At 36.9% G+C, this 21440-nt stretch overlaps 1 protein-coding gene across 9 annotated transcripts in view; it reads right to left on the bottom strand.

Moving 5' to 3' along the window:
• foxp1b (forkhead box P1b) overlaps positions 1–21440 on the bottom strand; it is a 263651-nt gene that overhangs the window by 87856 nt on the left and 154355 nt on the right. For 7 of the 9 annotated variants that reach the window (XM_044122251.1, XM_044122252.1, XM_044122243.1 and 4 more), the window contains one exon: positions 8063–8185. The exons of the other annotated variants lie outside the window; for them this stretch is intronic. In XM_044122251.1, coding sequence (XP_043978186.1) covers positions 8063–8185 — 123 coding nt within the window. The remainder of the gene's footprint in view (positions 1–8062; positions 8186–21440) is intronic. 9 annotated transcript variants of the gene reach the window in all.

The following is a 21440-nucleotide window of genomic DNA, read 5'->3' as shown; positions in this document are numbered from 1 at the left end:
TGGAAACAACACGAAGTTCATATGACGCAGCTTTTAAGTTGAGGAGTATCAATCTGGTAATACAGGAGGAAAATAGACCCGCTGCAACTTCGATAAGAAGTTACCCACGTAAACCCGTCGTGAACAAGTCCTTGGTTTGGCTTTGGAGACACAGGGCTATGTCCTTAACAGCAGATTTATTAAGGACACAGACCTCTGCTGCTTCCTTATGAAAAACTGAGAGCGGCAGAGATACCACTGACTTATAGGCTGGTGCGGCTTATAGATGTACATTTCCATTTTTTTTTTTTTTTTTTTAAACTTTGTAGATGCGGCTTAACAGTGAGGTGAGCTCTATAGTCTGGAAAATATGGTAAATAAAAATGAATACATTTAAATGAAAGTAAAAAATATGAGGTCATAAAACTATGCCTTAAAGTAATTTCTTTCTTTTTTTCTTCTTATCAAAGCATTACTCAAGCAAATCTAACTGAGGAAAAGTAGTTACTACCCATCTCTGCTCACACAAAAACAAAAGCAAAAAACATATTGAAATCAGGTCGAAAGTTGGGAAGAAATCAATTTTACAGATTGTCCTGATTTGAACTCTTTAGTTTAACAGGAACTTATCACTGTTCATGTGTTTAAAGTCAATAGAATAATAGAAAGGGTTTCAGGGTTGAACCTTGGGCTACCCCACATGTGACTTATGCCTGTTTTGATGAGAAGTTACCCATTGACACAAAGAAGTCCTTGTTCGGTAAGGAGCTTTTATTTATTTATTTATTTGTCATTTCTGTACAGTAAAGCTACTGCTCTAGAACATTACCCATGTTTTTATCCCATATTTGTATGACATTGAAGCTCCAGTATGTACCTTTCACAAAAAATATGTTCTTTACATATTTGTTCAAACTATCACTATATCGTGACAGTTTAATATGAGACAGATAATCTGTGAAAAGATCAAGCTCTTATGTATGTCTACAGAAATGCACCACTCCCGGTCAAAACCAACCAATCAGAGCCAGGAGGAGGGTCTTGACGCTGTTAATGAAGCTAGTGAACAGGCTGTTGTAGTTGGTGCTGGGGGCACTGCGAGGAGATGGAGGAGTTACTTTTTTTTTTACAGATTATCTGTCTCATTATGCTATCACAACATAGTGATAGGTTTAGGAAGTTTGTAAAAAAAAAACAAAAAAAAACATTTTTATAAAAGTTAAATACTGCAGCTTTAAGAAGAGTATCGGCAGTTATTTTTTTCCACTTGAAGCAACTAACAAAAGTTTGGACATACACCAAAAGTTTGGACACACCTTCTAATTGAGTTCAATTAGAAGGTGTGTCCAAACTTTTGGTCTGTACTGTATGTGTGAAGAAGCCAGGCTAGACAGGAACAGTTTTTTCTCTTCATCACAACTGCTTCTGTCTGAACCATTTTATGTTGTGTTTATGATAATAATCTGAACTAAATCCGATGTATGTTAAAATATCATGCCTGAAAGAACTGAAAACATTGATCCAGAGTTTTGTCGTCTGTCGCTGTCATTTTGGGCCCTTGAAGGCACCTTAGAAGGCCGCCTGGGATCTGCCTGCAGCCAGGGCTGAGCTCCAGATGACAGGGCCCGGCCTAGCGCTTTAATGACTTACACATTGGAACTCCGTGGTGTACATGTGTCAGGATGATTCCATGGGCCTGCAGCAAAAACAGTGGGAGAGGGGGGAAAAGAGATGGCAGCTACTTCTCCCCCGTTCTGTCACTGAAGGCTTGGCCCCTGGATTGTATCATATCACGCTTGGCCCCCAACAGACTACAAATGAAGAATGTGAAGAGCAAATGCAAGGAGGAGGAAAGCTCTAAAAGACTTTAATCTTGTAAGCTACAAAACCATTAACTTTTGACCTGGTGATGCCCTCTGTGAGAGGTGGACACTAAGGTTTTAAAAAAAGAAATGGGTTTGCATACAGGATACAAGTATGAGGGGCTGTTTAGGACAAAAACTCTGTTTTGTCTCTCACACACTCCTAAACACACCTACACACAAAAATACTAAAATTGCACATATATATGTTGCACACACACACAATTATTCTCACACACACACACACAAAATACTAAAATTGTGCATATACACTATTAAAATATCCCACGACCATACAATATTTTTTCGGACACACATACATAAATGACTAAGATTGCACATATAAACTAATATTGCACGCGCATGCATTTTTTTCTCTTTTGCACACACACAAGACTAAAATTGCACATATAGACTACTAAAATATCACACACATACACACAAAGCATACAGACATACTATTCTGAACAATAGGTCAAAAATGTATGTGTGTGTGAACTAACACTAGACTGAATGAATGAATTAATTAATTAATTAATTAATTTTTCAGTGTGAGAGTTGACATGGAAGAGGCGGGGCAAAATTTTGAGATCAGATTGTGCTTGCGTTGATACCACAGTGAAGTTAGATTCAAGTTGGATATTGGAGCTCTGTGCAACAAGCTGCGTTTAGCTCAAGGTTGATCTGATTTATAAATGCTAATTTTGGCCAGCCATTCTCTACCGCTCCCTCCTCAACCACTCAGAGGTTTACTTAGGCTCTAAGTAAGTGAGCCGGAGTAAGTGACTTTAGTAGTGTGTGAGAGACAAAACATAGTTTTTGTCCTAAACAAGCACATACTAATTCAAAATTTATTAGTGTTCTTGGACTTTTAAAAGAAGTTGGAATACCTGCAGGGAATTTTCACATGCATGAGGAGAACATGAAAACTCCATGCAGAAAGACCCCTATCTGGAAATTGAAACTAGAACTCTCTTGGTGTTATGTTTCCATTACAAATTTGCTCTAAACATCATGGACATTTAACTAATGTAAAAAAAAAAAAACACAATTCCACAATTGTGTTATTTCCATTAAATAAGAAACACAATTAAAATGATACCTATGTATGTTAATAAGTCAAGTTATTGTCCTACTACCACCTCTAATGTTCTTTGTCATTTCCACCAGTAGTAATTTCTGGTTGTTGATCACGTGACTTGTATGATGCGAAAATTTGCTTTGCAAAAAACACTTTGCAGTTTTGCGAAAAACACAAATTTTGAAACAGCTGGTAAAAACACACAAAAAAGATTTAGGAAAACTTTTTTCAAAATTGAAAAATTTCCATTAAGCAAATTATTTTTCACAATTCCGATTTGTGCAAATGGAAACATAGCAAGTGTTAACTATTGTAGTCCAGTCGTTCATACAGTAAAATTCAAACCGTATCTGCCAGGGGGAAACTTCTTCTCTGCAACAGTGCCATGTACATAAACTTCTGTCCAATGCACAATGTTTGAACGAGGAACAAGCATAATCTGGCAGCAGAGACATCATGTTGAAACAACATCTAGGCCCAGCTGAGGGTCACATAACCCCCTATAGAGGGTCGATGCATACCTTGGATCCCTTGCAAAAGAGCTGTGGTTAACCAGCCTTTACAGCGAGCAACGCAACAGAATAGCAGAAACTCCTCCTGTCTGCCCCCCGCTCACCCGTCTCTCCCTCCAACCCTGGTGCTGGTGAACTATCAAGCGAGGGTCCGACAGTGTTCTTCCTAATTACCTATTTCTTCACTCCTGATCCTGCGGCTGGCATAATTAGTTACCTGGGGCTGCAATCCAATTTGAAGTGATGACAAGAAAGTGATCCATGAAAAAGTAATAAGTTAAATCCAATTTCAGCCTGCCTCTAATTAAATGCACATGGAACTAATGAGTCAAACCCTACCATTTCACTGATAATGGTAATTAGCAGGGTGGGAGTAGCTGGCTCTCTTCACTGTGCCACTGTAGGTGTGAGCACGGAAGAAGAAAAAAAGAGAAAGCTAAAGCAGCATGGATTCTTTTAATTACACGTGTCATTCTGTCAATGTAATTTACTGTTTTTTGACCAGTCAAGTATGTTTAGCTGCTTTCCAGCTGCTAGCATCTCTGCTCTGATTAGAAGGCCTTTGAGCTGCTGAGTGTACTGCAACTTCATCCAGAGGCAGCAGTGGGCAGAGGGGGGACCCCAGTTGAAGACATAATACCAAAGAGCCATTTAACTGTGATCAAGGATTCAGAGGTTTGTTTGACTCATAATTTTTCCCCCTTCTGTACTTTATGCAGGTAATTTTTTTCTATCTCTAACCAGATGTTTCATATATTATGTGCTTCATTATATATTTTTTTGACTTGAATAAACTGGAAATGAGTCACAGAGCTGTTGCCTTGCAGCAAGAAGGTCCTGGGTTTCTGCATGGAGTTTGCATGTTCTCCCTGTGCATGTGTGGGTTCTCTCTGGGTTCTCCGGCTTCCTCCCACAGTCCAAAAACATGACTGTCAGGTTAATTGTATGTCTCTGTGTTGTCCTGCGGCAGACTGGCGACCTGTTATTCAGGCCTGTGTGATGGAGGTAAAGGATGTTCCATGTATGGGTGTTTGTGTGTGCAAATAGGGATCCTGTGAGCTCAGTTTTTATAAAGGGGAACTGAGATAAAACTGAGTGCTGCTTTTAATTTTCCTCTTTGCCAATTCACATCTGTAAACAAATGTGAATTTGCTTACGGATTTGGATTTTTAGTTTTAGTAACGTCAGTACTGCACAGCATTCTGGGGGATGTAGGCATAGAAAAGGCTTTAGCTGCTCAACCTCTTCCAGCCAGCTAAAGTAGGTTGGTAGCATCATAGAACTTGCTTGGTTACCTAGCAACAACCTGTTGAGTAACTTGCACAGCAGCAGTTCCATGTTTTGTTACAGTGTTTCATAACTGCTCACAAACAAACAAACAAACAAAAAAATGTATAAATCAACTGGATAAAACAGTCACTAGTTTGGTAATATTTCAGATATTTAAATTGACAAACTAATCAATAATTATCAATATCGACTGATATGAAATACTTAAATTATATGTTTTTCAGTAATAACATCTAGCCCAAGTAATTAAATTGTACTACTAACATTCTGTAAATTTCTAACCATATGGCTTATAAAATGTTCAAAAATTCTCCGTTGTACTGTTTCTATGCCTTCAAGTCTTTTCTACGAGATGCTAGAGAAATTACTGGAGTGAGCAGTTTTCTCTGAATCCCATCTGTTGCTATGCACTGCTTGTCAGCTGGCTGAAAGAAAATTGCAACACTTTTTCCCTCACATAAAATTGTCTGGGAGTAAAAAACAAGCCCGTAATGATGTGGAAATGAAAGTAGCATCATTCATCACTCTAATTAATGTAACTGTTTTGAAACTACAACTTTCCAGCTAAGAGCTGTATGTCAATCAAGCATAAGCTATGACCACTATGCCATGTCTAAAAATTGAAGGGTAGCAAAAACGTAAAATTTTACACATCAGTGTATTTTATACTAAGCCTAAGTAGTTTATCCTCAAGTTTGTTTAAATCAATATAAGAAATATAAGTTGCAGCAGTCATAAAATGTGTCTTGAAAAAGAAAAAAACACGATTAGTTGCACCTGACTACAAGTCGCAGTTAAACTATGAAGAAAGGGTAACTTAGGGTGGATTCACACCTGCCCTTCTTAGTTTTCTTCAATTGATCTGTAGTTTGCTTGCATAGGAAGTCTGGTTCATTTGGTGAGGTGTGAATGCGTAATTAAACTGACATGAACCAAAAAAGCAAACTCTGGTCTGCTTACAGACCTGCTCCTCAGTTTGGTTGAAGTGAATCTAGAGCTGTACGAGTGCACATATGAAAGCAAGCAGATCTGAGACTAATCAAAAAGCACAAAGCGGAATTTAGCACAAGGCATTCTGGGTAAACACAACTAAAACAAATGTGCTAGCGCTAATGGGAGAAATGACTGGTCCTTTGGCAAATACAAAAGAGAAATCCTACAAACATTAAAATGTAAAGCCACTCCATTGTTGTTTATATTTCGTGAAGAAGGAAATTGAGCTCAGTGTCTTCTTCAGATGTTTTTGTGTATCTTCCTTCAGTAGCTCTTGGAGGAGCACCATCACAGAAGAAGAAGTGAACATGTCTTTCAAAGGATTTGCTTTGTTTGACACAACGCAGTGTAAAATAGAATGGAAATGTAACAGACGTTCCAGTTTTGGTCTCAAATGACATCGAGTCTAACGGACTATCAGAAAAAACCTTTATCGTCTGGATAATACGGAAATACCATGAAACTCCAATGTTTTTTCTTAAGAATGTCATATTGCCTTGTGTAGAGTACAAAAAAATCCCATTAAGTCACTGAATGTCAAAGTATGTAGGGAACGCCCCCACAGAACTGTCAGTACATGACATTATGTGGCAGAGAGCTCCATCTTGTCCCTGACTTTTTTGCAGACACAAACTGCAAAGATAAGAAAATTCGAAGAGACGAAACAACCAGCAGCGGAGACAATCTAACCACCATGAAGAACAACAGAAACACAAACGAGGCGTAACACATCCTCTGAACGACACTGATGTTTATTCATGAATGCTTTGGCCTACGTGTATATGGGGAGGTTGGATGTATTTAATTAGCAGAATACATCATTCAGAGATCAACAAACACTTGTTTGAACCTGTGGCTGTTCTTTTTTTTTTTTGCGTAATGTCAACAAAATGCAACTCACAGCATTAGAGAGCAGGCAATTTGCAACATTCAATGAGACACTTCGGCAAGACTGAGCTCTACCACACGAGAAGTGTAGAGAGGTGGGGAGTGAAACAAGGGGGAGGGAGACAGAGCCAGACTCTCTCTCTTTTCAATAGCTGAGTGACAGCTTGGTCGAGCTCTCTGTATACATTAATAAATTAGAATTTTAATTTAGTCTTTGTCTGCAGGAGATGCTCTGGGGCTCCACTATGTACCAACAACTGGCTGTACGCTGCAATCCGCTGCTGCCGCTGTCCCCTCTTCCGACCTCCACCACACCGTCCAGGGGAAAAAAATACTTCAGTTTGATCCTTTCAACTTTTTTTGGAATCCTGACAAATATGCACACAACTGAAAGGTCATTGCAGTCATATTTCATCCTCTGGAGCAATTTCCAAGACATTTGCACAACAAAGGGGCTTTTCCACAACCTGACTTTAGACCCAGCTACAACAATAGCTCGTTAAAAAAAATGCCCCTGATGGGATAATGAGAGGTATTACATATTATATATATCCACGTGTGTGCACACAGAGAATGAGGGCCTCTGTACAAATTACCAAGTCCCTAAAGTCACTTGTAATTTCACACTGGAGCAAACAAGTGCTCCTTTCTTAAACATAGATATACATCTTTGAAGGCAAGTGATCTGAAATTAAGGTAAATATTGCATCACAGACCTGGCAATGTTGGAATTAAAATCAAATGAGATTAAGTCAATTTATGGGAAAGGATTTTTTTTTCCTTTAACCGTTTATGTTTTTCCTTTAACTCACTTGACTGTTACGGGTCTCTGCATCTATCCCTGCTTTTACTTGAAGCCCCCACAATCTGGAACATCTACCCCACCAGACGGGCTGCTCTGTGGTGCCTCCTGCTGCTGGTGGCGGAAAGCTGCCGCTTCCTATAATCCTACTAATTGTGATGAAAATCGGGAAGAACTTATTTCTTTGAACAGACTTTTTTCTCTGCTTCTTCCCTTTTTTTAAAAAAAATAAAATAAAATGAATTCCTTCTCCTTAAATCCAAACTTATGTCCTGTCTGAAAAGATTTCGTTGATGATTTTGGTTGGAATTTTGTTACTTGCAAAAACCAGATTTTCACACACAACTTCTGCTTCACATCTTCTTTCTCACATCTGTGTGTGCATGTGTGTGTTATACTAAATCACACATAATGTAGCAAATACATAACTGCACATGTTGCACAATTAATTTCCTGTTTGCGAACTTAACCCTGTGCTGTACTTTTTTTTTTTTTTCGCACACTGTGTTCTTGCTGCAAAAGTTCACTAGATTGTTTTTTTTCCGAATTCAGCAAACCACAAAGTAAAATAAGCAAAACCACCTGATAATACAGAACCACCATGTTAATACAGAGGATATTGTCGTTGAAGCTGATGGCGCTTTTGACAGGTTACCTGTAGCTGGCTCTGCTGCTTGTCACAGAGTTTGGGAGATTTGCGCCCAGTGTTCAGTCGAGTCTGCAGCTGCACCTGGGACTGCTGCTGCTGGAGGAGAATCTGCCGAGCGACTTGGAAGGCCTGCCAGAGTGAAAACCCCCCAATAGCAATGGGTTAAAAATGTGCTAAAGAAAAGCATTAAGCAGACAGTCTGACAATATTTTCCAATTACAACTTTTTCAAGCCGTCTTCTTACACTTTGCCGCCACAAACATTCTTGTGTTTTACTTGAATTTTATTTCATAATTGTGACAAACACTGCACATAACTTTAACCACACAATCACCACTGTGAAACATGGTGGTGATGGCCGCATCATACTGTTTTGTATAGGAGGATGATGGCAAGTGGGTCAGAGTTAAATGAGCTAAATACGGGGATGTGTTGTGGTGGCGCAGGGGTTAAGCACAACCCACATAAGGAGGCCTTAGTCCTCGACGTGGCCGTCGCAGGTTTGATTCCCGGCCTGGTGACCTTTGCCGCATGTCTTCCCCCTCCTCTCATTACCCACTTTCCTGTCACTTAACTATAAAATAAAGGCCACTAGAGCCAAAAATCCTCAAAGTTTTTAAAAAAAAAATGAGCTAAATACAAGGGAATCCAGGAAGCCAGCTTAGACTACAACAGAAAGTTGAGATTAGTGATGTATGATATATTAGGGTAAGGGTTAGTTTTCTTTTGCTATTGGCCAGTGTCATTTATTTTTTTATAGTAGTATCAGCCCGATGTTAGATTTCTTTTTTAAATATTGGTATCAGTATGCTAACAACTGATGTGTATTCCATCTATTTGTCGTTTGTGTTTCAGGAGGATGAGGAGGTTGGTCGTGTGACAGTGAAAGTGTTGCAGCGAAGGATTATTGGGTGGTGATTATATGGACATGAAATTTTATCATGATATTTTCTAGTAACTGTTGTGACAACAACAAAATGATCATAAAATATATTTATTTTTCAGCTATGGTAACTGTATGACAGTAACTGCATGACACAGTGTTTGTGCCATAAGCACAAACACTTTTCTTGAAAAATATACCTATTTGAAATCAAGTTCTTTAGGATACCAGTCACATAAAGAAGTGTGATTTATATCACTCAACTGCTCTTAGAGACTTTATCCAATTAGGCTTGAGCAGGTAATTGTTGCTAAGGCCTACTGAATTTGAAGGATTTCTTTTTTAAAACAAACATTTCTTTGCCACTTCACATGGCTCTTAGGAGGCCTTAATATATTGGAAAATTCACCAAAATTCTACGCACAAGATTTTTGGAATTCAATGAAATCAAAAGCAGGCCTGGCCAAACTGCTCTACCGCAACGAAAGTGAGATAGAACAAACCATACATTGTACAGATCTGAAATTCAGTATGTAGGTATAACACCTAAAATGTACAGGGAGTCAGCTATTTTGGGTCACAGGTACAATTTTGGCCATTTTTGACATTTACACACCTCAAACTTTAACAAACTTCTTCTAGGTATTTTCATCTGTTCAATTTTGGTCAGTATGCAGTTATGGGATGGGTGATGCTTAATTAATGATGCTTAATTATAAGCACCAATAATTTAAACATTATTAAAACAATTAGTTCTTTTAGCACATTTAGGATGCATGGCCAAGCGGTGGACCTAGCTTACTCGCCATCGCAAACAAAACACTAACTTTCACATGGAAAGGTCAAACTGTACCAAATTTGTGGTCATCCATGTTGGATTTCCCAATAATTCAATGTGGGCTATGTCATTTAAGACCTGCATCCTCAGAATAGAAAGTTGCTTATTTTCTTGGAAAGTTTCATCTCTGATCCCCTTGACCTAATAAAGTTTATCTTGTCTCAGAAGACAACATGTTCGTCTCACTTGCTTTAAAGCACAATTTTTGCTGGAGGGCGTGGACATGACAACACCACAAAGTCAGAGGTCACACAGTTGCCATACATTTGGCTTTAAATTCCACATATTTTAGCCGAGCTGCATCAATCTCACTGTGATCAATCTTAGTCTGCTTCCCAACAAGAATACAGTGTGATATTTGGTGGATGTGGTTTAATTCCTCCACAGTGTCCTATGGAACTAAGAAAATTAGCCCCAATTACCCCAATTCGGTACACTTCTAAGGATGAACCAAAAGGTCTCCTGAAGCCGTGGTCCAAACTTAACAAGAAGTCAGTCATTTTGGATCAAAGCTGCCATTGAGTCTTTTTTACACATGTATCTGAGCGAACTCTTCCTGCAGCTTTTGACATACAGACTTCAGAATCACTCAGCAGAATCTTGAGGAATTGAAGGTCAAAGTTATCTACATCAAAGCGTGCACCTCAAAATTTGGTTACTGACCATAAAACAATAAGGTGGAATATCTTCCACACACAAACTCCTGGCTGCATAAAACTTTCTTTCTGTTAGAGCTCATTACATTACATACATTACAAATGGTGACGTCATCTTAGCCCTACTCCCTTTCAACAGGAAGCCACCTGTTTTTCTGCTGGTTTTGTTCCTTTTAATTTTTGATTTATGGAGATATAAACCTGTTTAATGACATAGAACATGACAGTAAATCCTTCTCTCAACACTAGTTGATGGCTGAACCATGTGGGAGTGGTTGAATGACGAATTCTAATTCCTCGCCTTTTGCATATGGTTGGCTCTAAATCACACATGCATCATCCAATTTTCACCAAACTTGATATGATTGACCTTTGTTAATTTCCTGTGGTCGCCATGAGGCCAGAGCTGTGCTGAGCTTTGAGGGCAGTAGAGTTGACCGTGCTTATTGTTCCATGTCCTAAATCAGATATTCCTTAAAAAAAATATTTAAAAAAACCAACAACAACAAAAAAAAAACATATTTCACACATTGTTGGTAAAGCGGTAAAATCAGCACTGCATGGGACGGGGGCAAAAAACAATAACACAGAGATGTCCATCGCAGACGGAAGAAATGAAAATGAACAAAGTTCCAGATCATTAGGAAGGGTGCACAAGCTTTTTTATGGGCTATATATTTTGTCGTTGACCATTTTTAAAAGGAAGATATCCTTTTATATTAAAACACGATACTTAGTTTTGTACATTATTGCGATTTTTTTAGATAAGAGTACTTTTTAACATCTTGTAAAAGCACAACAGTTAGTTTAATTTTGTATTTAAGTATTTAATTCCATTTGGTAGCTGATTTCAGACTGCTTTTGTTAAATTAGTTTACAATAAATTTATTTTGTATTTTCCTTATGTTAAGCATACTGTGTGATTTTGTACATATTTTTATATAAATATTTTTCAATGTAGTGACTTTATAAATACCTCCTCATCTTCCCAAAACAAAGAAAAAGCAGAATATGTGGAATATTATTTGTGATATAGTTATCAAGGTATTTAAAATACATATCGTCATATCAATTTTTGGCGATATCACCAAACCCGTAGATCAAAGCAAAACATAACAAATAATCTATAAATAAAATCCTTGAAATTTGATATTTATTTACAGTAAGATTTTTTTTTACTTTAGCCATTCTTAAAGAAGAAACAAATGTCTTCAGATCTTAATGTCAGCAAAAGATGAATGGGCACAACTTCAAGCCATTTCTAATCTTTATTTGCAAAAAAACAAAAGAAAATAAATAAAAATCATAAATCTTTTCTTTATCTTCAAAATGCATGCATCAATTTGTTGTGGTCTGTTACATAACATACCAAGATGATGTTTAAATATGATAAAAAATGAAAAAGTTCAAAGGTTATGCATATTTTCAGACATCATAGAAACATCTACATGCTCTCCTGTTCATGTAATGCAGGCATAAACAACCGACAGATGTCCAAACAATTTCATTGGCAAAAGACAAGGGATGAAAAAAGCCGTCCAGATGAAATATTTGTCTGTTGATAAGTTGCACCTACAGCAAAAACACACTGTCAGAGATGCTAATCTGCACTTTTTGATCCTCCTTCCACTCGGCCCAACTCCCCCATTAAAAAGCAAACAAAAGACTTTATGGTCACTTCGAAAACAAAATACAGTGCAGTCACATGTTTATTGCTCCAGCTACTCCCTTTTTTCCCTTATGATAAATAATCAAACATGCCATCCAGAGCAAACAAAGCTGGAGAGCACTGGGGAGAGAAACAGAGTGGTCTCAAAAAATAGCCGGCGATACCAAGAAAAGCAAAGCGTTGTGTTCCCACAGTGAGCTGGCCGGCCCTCACACCTCCACAAGTAAACCATCTGAGTAAATAAGCTGCCTCATTCTTTCCGTATTCCCCCAAGAAGATCGCCCACAACCAAACTCATCAACCACATAAGATCATCTCTACCTCTTCTTTTCAATTATTCGTCAACTTTTAACAATTGGTAAAAAACAAAAAAAAAAAAAAATCACTCATTGGAAAATTTTTTTTAACTGTAAGAAAAGCTGGCAGAGAGCTGAAAGAGCGGCATGTGAAAAAGGGAGTGAAACCTGTTAAAGACTGTGTGAAAGTAAGTTATCAACAAGGAAACAGAAAAAAAGGCTGGGGTGAGCGCAGACAAAAACAGATACCGGCGAGGGCTTGGTGCCAGTAAAAGTTTAGAGGCACAGAGGCAGTTGAAACTAACAGCTGTGTGGTGGCCTGTGTGTGGGTTGTGCAGACTGACCCCTCCCAGACACACAGCGGTGGGATGATATCATCAGGCACAAATACAACCGCAGGCTACAGAGAGAGGCCAAGCTGCGTTTGACCAAACTTAACTCAGAAGCAGCAAAAAAAAAAAAAAAAAGCAACTGTTCTTTCTGCCTCAGTCTGGATGTGTCTCATGCAGGGACAAACACATTTTGTTCTGCATACCTAATTGTGTTGTTTTGCATTGAAATTTGCTGGGGAAACTCCCCTTCAAGCACGGACACTCATATAGAAAGTCTTCAGATTCAAAGTAAGAAGTTTGTGAGCAAGTTTCACTCCCACGCCAGGGCCAATATTTACATCTTACATTTCAGGTTCTGGGTTTTTACTCCAAAAAGCAACTTTAAATGTGACAGAAAAACTGGAAGTATCTGTACAATTAAGATGTTGGGCAGAGGACAGTGAGAAACTAGGAAAAATGGGTGATATTATAGTGTTTGATTGTTTTCATTTAATTTTGATTTACAATAATAACTTTAAGTGAATACATTTCACATATAAATAATGACCTAAGTACATTTTTTTGCCAAAAGATGATTTGGACAAGAAAAATCACTTTTGGCAAAAAATAAATTACCGTATTAATCTTGGAAGGTAACAATAATGTGGTTTGAACTAAGAAAAAAAATTGATTCCTTTAATTAGAAGGAGCTATATACAGAAATAATTGCAAACAATATGTAAAATAACAAGTTAAAGATGTCAAAACAATTTAGGAAGGATAATAGTGTACATTTGGGAAAGGTGGTAATCATCTTAAAGTGGCCAAAATAAAATAATAATAATAATAATAATAATAATAATAATAATAATAATAATAATAATAATAATTATTATTATTATTATTATTATTATTATAATTTACATCTTACAAATGTAATCCCACAAGTTCTGGCAAACTATTATAATTAATAAAAATAAGAAAGAAACACACACACAGCAAAAAAAAATCGTTTAGTACACCCAAAGGTGGTGTTGCCTGGTGTAGCTTGAGTGTTTACTCGTATCTTTTTTTCCACTATCTGATGACACATGCAGTAAAATGTGTGAGTGACGTGTCTGCGTGTGTGTGTGCTTGTGCATCTGAGTTTACAGTCAAGGGTGTTCGAACGCAGAGTTGAGTCAACAAGCTATGATAGGAGGTTCAGACAGTAATGAATGAAAAGATCCATTTCAGGGAAATCTTTCTGCACAGTTGTCTATATAAAAGAAATGTAGAGAACATTGTATGAAAAGGTTTGTTGCTATGGCCAATATTATCAATTTTTAAAAGTACTTTACACCAAGAAACACTATAAAAATTTAAGAAAAACTGTAAAATAAATACATGGATAAAAGACTGTTACCTTAATGCTGTTGGCAAAAGAGTTTCTGTCATCTAGGGAAGCAGAGAGATACCCTCAAAACATCAGAATATGATAAATTTCACCATGACCAGCTGCTTTGAGGGGCTTGAAAAAGAGATACTTTTCAAATCAGGTTTAACTGAAAACAACACTCTTCACTGTCTAAGTACTTACTGAGGGAAAAAGATGGTTTGCTCCGTTTCTCTCCATTTTGATCTTTTGCCACATTGGACATTTGAGTATAATTATTTGGGTATAAAAAAGGAATATGGAACATGATGTTAGTCTTTATCATACTTATGCAGTGAAAGCAATCAATCAATGAAGGAAAAGAGAAAAAAAAAGTCTCAGACACTGAAAGTGTCCTCAGTTAAGCCCTGAATCATCCAAAAATCATTCCCAATGACCCAGCATGAAACTATAATCCTGGGTTGCAAATCTGTTGTGTTTCAGAAAGTCATGAATTTTCAAAACTGCCTTGTGAAATGTACTGCTCTGCAATAAGCTGCAGCAGTTGCATATTATACTTTTAATCCAAACAAGGCAATGGCATGTAGATAGCTAATCTTTTTGTTGCTAATATTACAGAGTTAAACATTCTAGCTGTTTTTGTTAAACCCAGATCACTTCAAAAGAACTCTCTGAAAGGAAAAAACACAGTGAGTCACTGGAAACAACTGTAAAGGTTAAGAGATGTGCTTCTTAAGTACTTGACTAAAAAATTTTATTTTTAGTAGTATTGTTTGAACAGCAACCGGAGTGAGTTACACACAGCAAGAAACTGTACATGTTCTTGAAGCAGATGATCTGATATTGCCCCAACACTTGCAATAGTGCATTTATTACTGATTCTAATATACAGTGATGTGAAATGCTAAAAAACCACAAAACAGCACAAAGATCGAGTCGAGATGATATTGTTAAGTTTAAAGATGCTTATAATATTGAAGGAATAACTTTCCTTCACTAAGTTGAGGTCAGAAATATTTCTTTATGAATGTAATAAAATGCTCAGATATTTAGCTCTTAAATTATTTGCACATTTTAATTTGATTTTCTTTGATTTTATCACTTCATTTTATTTAACCCAACAGTGTTTTTAAGTTTCAGTACATTGAAGTACTTTAAGCACTTTTTCCATAATTACCTATCTTGAACAATTCTGCTTCAAAAAAAGAAGTTTATGTTTAGTAAAATATCAATTAATAATTTACATCTCAATATTGACTTGATTGACATCAATTTAAAAAAAAAAGTATAGGCTACCTATAATTCTGTGATTTTAAGTAAAAAATGTGGGTACACATAACTTTTGTGTTTGCCTATCTAAGGAATAGAATTTCACTGCAAAAACACAAAATCTCAACAAGTATTTTTGGTTTAGTTTCTAGTCCAAATACAGTATCACACTTCAAATTGCATAAAAATAATTGACAAGTACCTTTTCAGTAAGATGTAGGAGCTTGTTTTAAGTCAATAAGTCCTTAATATTAATGAAAAATCACTGACAGATTATTTCACTTATAATTAGGAACAAACGGCAAGTTATAAGTGCAACAATCTGTCAAACGTAGCTTTGCACAATCTGAGTTCCATAGCTGTATAAAAAGTTATCACTCATCTCATTGATACATAAACAAAAACACAGTCATGTGAGCATATTTAAATGCCTGGTGGGCCTCACTCGGAATGCCGCCGTCAAGCTTGTGTTTTTAAAAAGAGCAGTGAAGTGACATACCTTCAGGAGGCCTAACACTGGGCAACAAGAACACTTTGTGAAGAATTACATGAGAGCTTAGGAAGCTATAGCTCTAATCCTGTAAATGTTCTTCAGGTGAGATAAGGCCAACTTTGTAATAGTCTTTATGTGGCTCTGAATGTTCAGGTCAGAGTCCATCACCACACCCAGATTTCTGGCCTGATTGCTAGTTTCCAGCTATAATAACTGAAGCTGTGTGTTGACTTTAAAAACAACAAAGCAGTTGGTTATTGCTAGGAAGCTATTTAATTGTTTTATAGCTCAATTGATAAAATATACTTTATTATGCATTAATATGCATAGTGGAACCCTTTTTGGTACTAGTGGAGAAGCTACCGTCCACAGTCTTCTTTATCTCTGCTTTTGGAGGTAAAGGCAAACAGCTTCAAGGGAAATAAGAGCCACTGGACTAGTTGCAGTGCTAATGCTAGCCAATTGTGTGTCAAGTAGTATAGTGTATTTCAGTAAAGTATTTCAGTATCCAAAGTGTATTTTCTGTCAAACATGTTAGTTATAGCCTCTGGAAAAATTCAGCAAACAGTTCAATCTTCTGCAAATAATTTGGAGTCATATCCCACAAAAACATCTGTCAATAGGCAGATTTCTGTTTGTTGTACATTTTTTAAAATTTTATTTCATTTTCTGTAAAAAAGTATTTTTCTCAAGACACAAATAAAGACATATTGGCTTCATGAGCACAATAGCACATATGTTATCAATGACGTTCCAGTTACTGCAGGCAGTAAGAAGTAAGAAAAACAAATCCATTTATATTATGCAGTTGCATATGCAATGCTAAATATCATAGGTATGTAAGTAAATAGAGACAACAAAAAGTCTGCGAAAACACTAAAAATCTCTTGGAAGAAAACAAAGACCAGTTTAAGATATCATCAGAGTGACTGAACAGGAAGTTATGAGCAAATTCTGGTATTTTTAAGAAAAAAAACAATAATGCAAATAAAAAACAATTACAAAATATCTAAGTGACATGGGATATTTATTCCATTACTAAATACAAATCAGGTGTATTTTCAACATTTACTCTTTTGCTCTTGGGTATTTTCTTGAGCAGTTACGCTTTTCTTTTACATGAGAAAAAATTTGTCACAGTATTACTATTTCAACTCAATTACAATATTTTGTTTATCTATCTACCTCTTTTAAAATTCTCCATCCATCCATCCATCCATCCATTTTCTGTTCACCCTTGTCCCTAATGGTGTCGGTAGGGTTGCTGGTGTCTATCTCCAGCTGCGTTCCGGGCGAGAGGCGGGGTCACCCTGGACAGGTCACCAGTCTGTCGCAGGGCAACACAGGGACATACAGGACACACAACCACTCACACACACACTCACACCTAGAGAGAATTTAGAGAGACCAATTAACCTGACAGTCATGTTTTTGGACTGTGGGAGGAAGCCGGAGAACCCGGAGAGAACCCACCATGCACAGGGAGAACATGCAAACTCCATGCAGAAAGACCCCGGGCCGGGAATCGAACCCAGGACCTTCTTGCTGCAAGGCAACAGCTCTACCAACTGTGCCACTGTGCAGCCCTCAATTATATATTTTTGGTTAATTAGTATTTAATTTGAAGGCCAAAAGAGGCTTCTAGAGAAGAGTATGACTTTAAGGATAAAGGTTTGAGTGGAGGAGCAGGGGGGCCAAAACTGTACTGCATTAGAGGGCAATTGCACCCCTTTGCCTCCCTGTAGATCTGCTCCTGATATTCTGTTATTACAGAAACAGATGACAAGGTATGTGCACCAAGTATTGCAGTTTGGTATCCATGTCATCTGCAATCTTCTTTTTTATTTTCCACAGTTAAAATGTGTTCAAAGATCACATCCTCGCCTCCCCATGCTAACACAACTTCCTCAATAAACAACGCACATTTTTATCTGTATCTACTTTCATACCACATTAGTGAACAGAGGCCAGAGCGTCTCTTATGTCCCCAAGGCTATCACTGTGTGATAAGTGAACTGCTAAGTACTGAATGCCTTTATGCGCAGTCTGCACATGTGGATTATTTACAGGCTTTGGGGTTTCCTGCTGCTAAAGCCAGCTCTGGGTGTCTTATAAATCCCAGCTCAGAGCATCGCCACACAGTCAGGTCTGATTTCAGTTGAATCCTTCGCTTCATCTTTTCTTCCACCCAAACTGCAACCGAGATGCTCTTTTTCTGTTCAGCTTTCATTGAATTTACCTGATGTAACATGGGGATACAAGCGCTTCTGTAGATTTCACAACTCAACCGTAAGGCTTTTTAAAACCTTTATGAATGTAATTTAAGACCTATATCTCCATAGAAATGTACAAACCTCATCCATCCAACTGTAGCAATAAATTTGCGCTTACCCATAACAGATACAAAAAGCGCAGCTAAGTAGCTACGCTTTTTTTTCTAGCTATCTATTCTAGCAATCTAGCTAACCTTAGCTGAGTTATTGGAGGCCTCAACCATAGAAATAACTTTATTTATCATTTAACTTTAATGTCAGTGGCTTCACAAAACGCATTGTAGATCCCTGCATGTGAGTGCCTGACATAAAAGTCCCATGGGAAAAAAATAAAATTAATAGAATATACAAAGTTAAATAGTTATGTCAAGACAAAATTTAAGACCTTTGATTAATATATTCAAGGATTTTTATTGTCATACTATTTCACAATTGTTTGAGGTACAAAATATTAAGACCAACTTACTTTTTAAAACAAGTTTAAGACATTTTAAGACCTTAATTTTAGATACATGAATTTAAAACATTTTATAATGTAATAGAATCTCTGAATAAGGTATAAATATAAACTATAAGTTAAAATTTGACAGAACACACAGTAAGAGGGTTAGACTTTCATTAGGTGAACCACTTAGGAAAGGGGTGTCCAAAGTGCGGCCCGGGGACCATTTGTGGACCTCAGGGTTATTTTTTGCATGTGAATAATTCTTCATTTAATCCTCACAATGTAAAATGTTAAGTATTTGTGATTTTATAACCAAGATTTTATAATCATTAGAAGCACAAGCATCCCGAGGCTTTGACTGAACAGCTAATTTCAATACGCCAAAATCATTTTTGAAATTTATTTAACTAGTTGAAACCAAATCCTGCTTTTCTAACTGAGAATACATCTGTTCAATTGATTCCAAAAGAATTTAAAAACTCAGTGTCTTTCTGTTAAGAGGAAAAGTGCAAAATTTGTTGACATTTTGAACAACATCTAATAAGCTGGACAGCAGGAAAGTATGGGGCCAGCATAGTTTACCAATACACATCAACAGTGTGTGTATATCTGTGTGTCAGGGTCTTCTAGTTACGGCTGGGGAAGTCTTTGAACGTGCACTGGTTTCAAGCAGATTGCTCCTAATTGCTAGAAGATGTGCAAGCAGGTGTAACTGGATCCCTGTGGCCACCGAGAGATGAGGAGAAGGAATGAGATGTGCATCTGTTTGCGTGTGTGGGGGTGTGTTTGTGTGTGGATTCTTCTCCTGTTTACTCCGCAATTGTGTTTCTCTAGGCTTTATTAGGCTGAAAAACACGGCTCAGACAGACAGAAACAAAACGATTAATAGGTGAGCTCTTAATGTAGTACAGCTCACAAGATAGCAGGCCTTCTCGTCTTTCTCTGCAGCCGCTTAGGTTGGGGGGGGGTCAGAACCGGCAGCCTAAATGTCAAGGTTATCTGCCTGACTTTTTGATTGACTGTGCATCTCAAACTTACCTGACATTTAGAACTTATGCTCTTCCTTTTACAAAAACATAGACCTATTTTCCTGAGCAGAAACCAAACTCATCTGTTTTTATACACGTCTGTCAGACCCAATGCTTACCAATAATAGTTTTAGAATAGCTCTACCTTCATCAGACAAAGTATAATGATAGATGTGTCATTGGTGGACAATTGTCCCAGAAGTTATTGTGATAAACTATAATATTATTTTGTGACCAATTTCAAGTAATATAATGGTAATGGCATAATAATGCAAGACCACTCTCTCAAGGATCAGTAAGCTTTAACTTCTAATGAACGTTTCATTCTGGAAATGGAAAACATTTTAAATATAAAAAAAACCAAAAAAAAACACTCAAACAACAAACAAAATCTTTGTACACAAAACTGTCCTTCAAGAAAAGAAGACAGACAAATGCACCAGACTGAAGACTTTTGTTATCAAGTCTTTGGTAGAAAAACAATCAAGCAAATGGAAATTAGGTTAATTGAAATAATGCGATTAATTGATTTATTGCAACAGGATGATGCTTCAATTGTTTTAAAACCATAGCTCTCCATAGTTTGTTGCAATCTTAAATATTTAACAACTTAATTTTAGAAATTAAGGTGCAGCTAACTGACACTGCACAGCAATGTGTGGGAGAGGGGCAGCACTGTGATATTCTATGCTCAGTGCAACTGGATAGAACTACTGGATTTTCTCTGACGCCATACAAAATTACTTTAATCTGTGTAAAGTTTTCAATGAAAGAGGACTAAAGCAACAGAAAAAGAAATCAGATTTTTTTTTCTCTTTCTCAGAATTTATCAGAATTATCCTGACTTTAATCTTCTAAGATCAAAAGTCAGATTTCAGGGAGGAGGGCAAATCAAAATTCTTAGATAAAAGTCAGAATTCTGTGTAAAAACTCATAATTCTGAGGAAAAAAAAGTCCAAAAACCTCAAAAAAGTCAGAATTCTGAGGAAAAATAAAGATTTCTGGGCAAAAAAATAAATTCTCAGAAAAGTATTCAAAATTCTGGAAAAAAGGGTCAGAATTTAAGAACAAAAGTCAAAAATTTGATTAAAAAAAGAGTCACAATTCTAACATGTTTTCTCAAAATTCTTACTTTTGACATCAGAAAACTAAAGCCAATTTATTTTTATTTTTCTTGTGGCCATGATCTTCTTGCATAGTTTTCATACGTGTTCTGCCAAATTACATCAGTGTGAAATGAAGTTCAGTATTATTTAACTATTTATTCATATTTTAGAATATTAGAATATTAGAATATTTAATGAGTTTCATCAATACATTTTATGACAAGCAGCCCGATGACATTCATAATCTCTTTCAACAACACTGTCAAGGCTTTCCAAACTTTTCCAAACAGATTTCCAAACTAATTCATGTAGAATACATAAGTAAATACAATTTTAATACCCCACTTGGAACCAATAGATTCCCATTCTTTACCTGCGCTTTTCAACTCATCTAGTGATATTTATGACAACACTAAACATTTTGAATATTCATGTTAGACTTACAAAACCTGCCTTTAATAAAAATCCGATTATGCTTGTCTAAGATCGCTGATCTCGTCCCACAACAGGTAATGTGATGCCATGACAAAAAAAAAAAAAAAAAAGAAAAACAACACAAAGGCAAATTATGAAGTGTGAGTGACTAAAGAAAGGGCTGTGAAGTGGAACTAATGATGGAGGGAGTGGAGGTAACACATGGAGGAAGAGAATAACAGTGGCAAGCAGAAGAAAGGAGGTAGTCAGGGAAGGGAAATACGAGAATGTGGCAGAGAAGAGGCGAAAGCTGCAGGAGGTGCAGAGG

This window comes from Gambusia affinis, linkage group LG07, assembly GCF_019740435.1.
Source record: "Gambusia affinis linkage group LG07, SWU_Gaff_1.0, whole genome shotgun sequence".
Lineage (NCBI taxonomy): Eukaryota > Metazoa > Chordata > Actinopteri > Cyprinodontiformes > Poeciliidae > Gambusia > Gambusia affinis.
The sequence above is the reverse complement of the archived record's forward strand: the minus strand, read 5'-3'. Positions and strand labels throughout refer to the sequence as shown.